Source organism: Periophthalmus magnuspinnatus, chromosome 16, assembly GCF_009829125.3.
Source record: "Periophthalmus magnuspinnatus isolate fPerMag1 chromosome 16, fPerMag1.2.pri, whole genome shotgun sequence".
In the NCBI taxonomy this organism is placed as follows: domain Eukaryota; kingdom Metazoa; phylum Chordata; class Actinopteri; order Gobiiformes; family Gobiidae; genus Periophthalmus; species Periophthalmus magnuspinnatus.
Window position 1 is genome coordinate 22,280,848 of NC_047141.1, and position 5,439 is coordinate 22,286,286.

The following is a 5,439-nucleotide window of genomic DNA, read 5'->3' on the forward strand; positions in this document are numbered from 1 at the left end:
TGATAATCATGAAACATAGCTCGACTTCTCTGGATGCATTTACGCATTTGTGTCCCAATTATGAACAAAAACAAATAGTGGGCTGCTTCATATCATACACACCTACCTACAACAAACCTCAAAAAGTTATTCGTGGTACAAAATAATAGTGGAAACCCGTGTACGCCTCCCACAGGCCAGAGCGCGCACTGCCCTTGGTGCGCATGGATGTGTCCTCGTTTGATAGCGGCATTGGCCACATAAGCGCGTGTAAGTCGAGCCCTGGACATTATACACTTGCTTTCTCTGACTCATACACTCTTATAGCGCTACACACATATGCGCACACCTAAAAAGACATATGCGCAAACGAAGTAAGGGTTAAAACTGCACCGAAGCGCAACTTTAAAATCATGCTTATAGCGACTTTATCAAATGAATGGTCCCCATGAGAGAAGTAATGGCAAAATCGTTGCATCTAATCCAGTTTAGTGACGGCGGAGAGAAAGATTTGACAATACCAAAGGAAACGGATCGTATTTCCAGTCGCTGTACTTTTTGCTGCGTTGAGTCGCTGCTTGTGAGCAAGAAATTCTGTGTGTATGAGGCAGAGAAAAGGGGCGGGGATGGATATTCAGATGAGCCGGAGTGACAGCTCCAGTTTCCCCCTGCGCTCCGTGCGTCTGAAACTCCACTGGCTCTTTCCCTCCTAACTCCTCACTTCACAGTGCTGCGTACTAAAAACATCGGACGCTAGGGGATCAAGACGCATGCCACATTGCCTCTATGTGGGCACTTTTAACACACCTTTCAAGGGCTTTTTAGTCAAGGGGCAGCAGGAGGAGGACTTTTTATATTCTTTGTTTGATGGCTGCGTTAGCGGCTCATTATTAACTTGATTGTTACTTTGGCTTTCTCCGCGCGTTTGCTTCGCTTGTTTTGGGGGGAATCGGCGATCTGTTTATATCTCATCAATGTCCTATCCTCAGGCTTATCTATACCAGCCTCCGGGCTCCCTGGCGCTCTATTCGTGTCCAACCTACGGGCCCTCGTCTTTGCCTGCTCCGCGGAATGAAGAGTTGGCGAGGTCGTCCTCCGGCTCGGCATTCAGCCCTTACCCAGGATCGGCTGCTTTCTCCGCTTCGCCAGGCACGGGCTTCTCCAGCCCACTCTCATATTCTACGGACCCCACCGCAGGATTCCCGTCGTATGTGGTAAAAATCACTTATTTCCTTTTATGTTATAAGGAAAATGAATTATTATTTATGGGGCGATATTCTTATTTTCATTGTGTAGCACTTTGGGGCGTTTATCCAAGGGCCTTATTGCCCAGAGTCTATGATTAGATTGTTGACCCTGTGACTTAAATGAGATTTGAAGTATGAGCCCCCAAGTTTAAAACAAAAACGGCTTCAAAGCGCATAATAACTGTCTGACGTTAAAGTGTATAATACTGCAGAGCTTTACGCGTGTTAAACCAAATTCTGAGAGATATTTTGGAAGTCGCACATCAGTATGATTTGTAATGGGATTTGTAATGCTATTAATGGAAGATGTGTTCACATAATGACACTACCGTGACGCGGCAAAAAGTGCCTCAACTTGAGAAGCTAATAATTAATTAGGGATTAGATGATTTGAAATGGTATTTTGAGCTTCATTGGTGGGAGATTTTTTTTAAACTAGCTAATCCGATAACGATTTTAGCCATTAGTTAACAATTAGTGTGTGGCAGTGTGTGGCCTGCTCCCACATTAACACACATTGTTTTGTGATCATTGGACAGACTATACATTTTATGTAACTTTGTAGTACCTATAGAAAATATACATTGCTTTTAATAAAAATACACGATTAATACCCAAAATATAACATACACGTTTTTACTGACTATAGCCTATAATAGGCTATTTAAATATAATTTATTTTGTAATAAATTATAAGTGTTTTGTGACTTACGAATCACATGGCAATTTTCTCTTCAGAGTTCTCCCTATGACCCACACACAACGGGCATGGCTGGAGCGCTCAGCTACCACCCATATGGCAGTCCCGGATATCCGTACCAGCTCAACGACCCGGCTTACCGCAAGAACGCCACGAGGGATGCCACGGCCACCCTGAAAGCCTGGCTGCAGGAGCACAGGAAGAACCCCTATCCCACTAAAGGAGAGAAGATCATGCTGGCCATCATCACCAAAATGACCCTGACCCAGGTGTCCACGTGGTTCGCCAACGCCAGGAGGAGACTCAAGAAGGAGAACAAGATGACGTGGGCCCCCAGGAACAAGAGCGAAGACGAGGACGAAGACGACGGTGACGGGGAAAGGAAAGAAATAGAGCGGTCCGAGAAAACCATGGATAACAGCGAGGCTTCAGCCGAGGATGAAGGTGGGGTACACAAGCCAATGATCCGTTTAACAATTCTGGCCAGGATGTGAGGAGAGGCAGGAGGGGCACGTGTGCTTTTTATTTACTGCTCAGCCCCACTAATGTTGCAATAACCTAACGGGGTTAGTCAACAGGAAATATGGGTAATTTTACGCACAATAATGTTCGACTTTATTTATTTTAAACACGTAATTTTAAATAGACTCACGAAGTAAATAAAAGAAAAAAAGTTTGAATATGCTGGATTTATTTAGCTCACACAGTTGCTGTGGCAAGTATTTCCTAAATTTAATGACACGTTTGTATTTTTTTTTAAAGACGAGCGTATTTCCATATGCTTTACAGCGTTATAGATCAATAAATAATTCGATGTGTTTATTCACTTTTTTTAAATTATTTATTTATTTAGTTAGTGAGTTAGTCAGTTAGTTCACGTTAGTTGGTTAGTTAATGTTAATTTATTTATTTTGTCTTTCTTTTTTCCCCTATAGGGATAAGTTTACACGTGGACACTCTGACAGACCACTCGTGCTCGGCGGAGTCAGACGTGGAGAAAGTGAATTGTCGAGCGGGGGAGCTGCGTTCCTCGGAGCGCACCGGGGATGAGGATGGAGACGACGCGGTGGAACGACACCTCGACGCACGGGGCCATATTTCTCCAAAGCCCATAACATCGTCACCGCTAACCGGGGTAGAAGCCCCTATTGTCAACCCACACCACCACCTTCATCACCTCCACCATCACCTGCAGCGCGAGGACCTGGCGCGCAGCCTCATGGTGGGCAACAAAGTTCTAGAAAGCAGAGCCTCGTCTCAGAATCCCTCGGTCAAGCCTAAGCTGTGGTCACTCGCAGAGATTGCTACCTCGGACCAAAAACAGCAGCAGCCAGCAAACTGCCCCTCCTCCAGTGGGGGCCTCCTCACAGCCCCCACCTCTGCTGCCAGCCCACCCTCACTCTACCCGCCCCCCTCCATCATCGGAAGGCCTATTTATTATACATCGCCCTTTTATAGCAATTATACAAACTATGGCAACTTCAGTCCGCTGCAGGGCCAGGGGATCCTGCGCTACAATAACTCCTCTGGAGTGAGTCTAGCCGCAGCAGCCGCCGCCGCTGCCGCTGCTGCCTCTTCATCCACTTCTAGTGCGAGCGAAGCTCTGAGCTCAGCGCAACATCCTCACAATCAGCACGCAGAGGGTAAACTAAGGCCCGACTCCCCCGTCGCTAAAAATAACAATAAAGCTGAACAGCAGCCACATCAGCTTTTCAGATCGGCAAATTTAGAAGCAAAGAAAGGTACGTAAGATAAGAAACTTAGGGGCAACGTGATAGTTTAAAACGCGTTTAAAGTCGTGGTGAACAAATGCAAATGTATTTAAAACGAGGAAAGTAAATTTATTGTGAGCGTGAAACAGTTTTGTTTTACCGCTGCTAATATAACGTTCGTTCGTGCGTAATTTGCCTTATTAAGTCACACACATTGTCTTTCCTTGAAATCAATGCAGTTTTTGTTGCAAATAAGAAGTAGCTCTTCTAAACGATCAACAGTATGCACTAATTATTTTTGAGTGAAGTGTTAATTGTAGATTCAGTCTTTGTAGATTTTTATCATTTGTCACAAAAGGAGCATTTTACGAACAGCAGAAAACATTTCACACCAGTGTAACACTGACCAGGGCAGGTCAGGTCTTTAATCAGCTTACACGCGCGCACATGCATATGCGCGTGCACGGTGGCTGTCGGTAAACCCAATGAGCAGGGAATAGTTGCCATAGCTTTGAGCAGGAATTCTGATCTTAATATTCTGTTGTGGTGAGTGGAAGAGACTCCCGAGTTCAACCTTTTCATTCTGTCTATGATGTTTTCATCACATAGGGTCAGACATATGCAAAGACAAATGTCGGTTTGGTCCTCACGTGTTCTGCATATCCCAAACTCCGCGCAAAACCAGTTTTACGCACGAATTGGCTCCAGTGATGACGGGGATTATTTTCCAAGCACTTACAGTACTGAGTATTTTCTTGTTTGTTTGTTTCTGAAGGAAGAGACCACGGTATCCGATACAGACAGGTGTCACAAATGCTTTGACAATAAAAGGGTAGAAGAGACGTCACCTTTTAGCCTAATGTTTTACGCTCTTTTAACCTTTACCGCTCCAGCTCGTATTCAGTGCCACCAGTTTCCATGAAAGCTGCTAGAGGTTTTGCACCACACACAGGCCACAAACCCTCAAACTTTGGACTCGCAGGAAAAAAAAAAAAAAAGTTTTATGGAAATTTCATGACCTACCATGGATTTGTATTTTAGTTTGAAAAAATGCTCCCATTATATGTGATTTATATGTTAATACTCAGGTTCCTTTAGTTTGTCTTTTTGCCATGATATATTATTTTACCTATTTAAACGCGTGCAAAACCTTATTTGGCCCTTTTCTCTGGAATTTGTAAAGTTTGCTTTGGATGATAAAACGAAGGACTGGGTTGAAGTTAACAAGAAGACGTCACTTCAAAGTGGAAAAGCCTACATTTGATATTTATTTTTATAAATGATTGTGGCGATAAGCCTATAATTTATGCAAGTTGTATTGCAAACATTGGAAAATGACTGCGTTTGTAAATATATATACATATATATTATGGACGTTTTTTATTTGAGAAGCATTTGGAAATTGAAAAAGCTTCACAATCTTGTTGTTATCAGGACTTTTACTAATTTATATCTTTGAATGTAAATAATGAGAACGTCAGTACAGACACTGGCGAGGTACCTACATAAAGGAGAATATTAAAACTGTTTTCTCAACTATTTTTTGAAGCTTGGCCATTTATTTATACACTATTATTTCTGTCAGGGTTTATGGTTTCAGTGTGTCAGACGCAGATGGGAAAGGCACTTTTCAACAGCGAGACTTTTCACAGATCACACAATCCATTCTCAGTAAATGGAGCGTCGTTTTCTTTTATATGGTTCATTATCGTGACCTTGATTGGAATAAACGACGCACTTATTTCATTTTTTCTCAAGCCTTTAGCAACCCGTTCCCTAACCCACATTTATTTTTCAGTAT

The 5,439-nt window shown here is 43.1% G+C and overlaps 1 protein-coding gene across 1 annotated transcript; it reads left to right on the plus strand.

Moving 5' to 3' along the window:
- Positions 1 to 697: 697 nt before the first annotated feature.
- irx2a (iroquois homeobox 2a) lies at positions 698 to 5,226 on the plus strand. Its single transcript, XM_033980300.2, has 3 exons — positions 698 to 1,193; positions 1,965 to 2,370; positions 2,862 to 5,226. The coding sequence occupies exons 1-3, from the start codon at positions 954 to 956 to the stop codon at positions 3,674 to 3,676; spliced, it is 1,461 nt and encodes a 486-aa protein (XP_033836191.1). The 5' UTR covers positions 698 to 953; the 3' UTR covers positions 3,677 to 5,226.
- Positions 5,227 to 5,439: the final 213 nt, after the last annotated feature.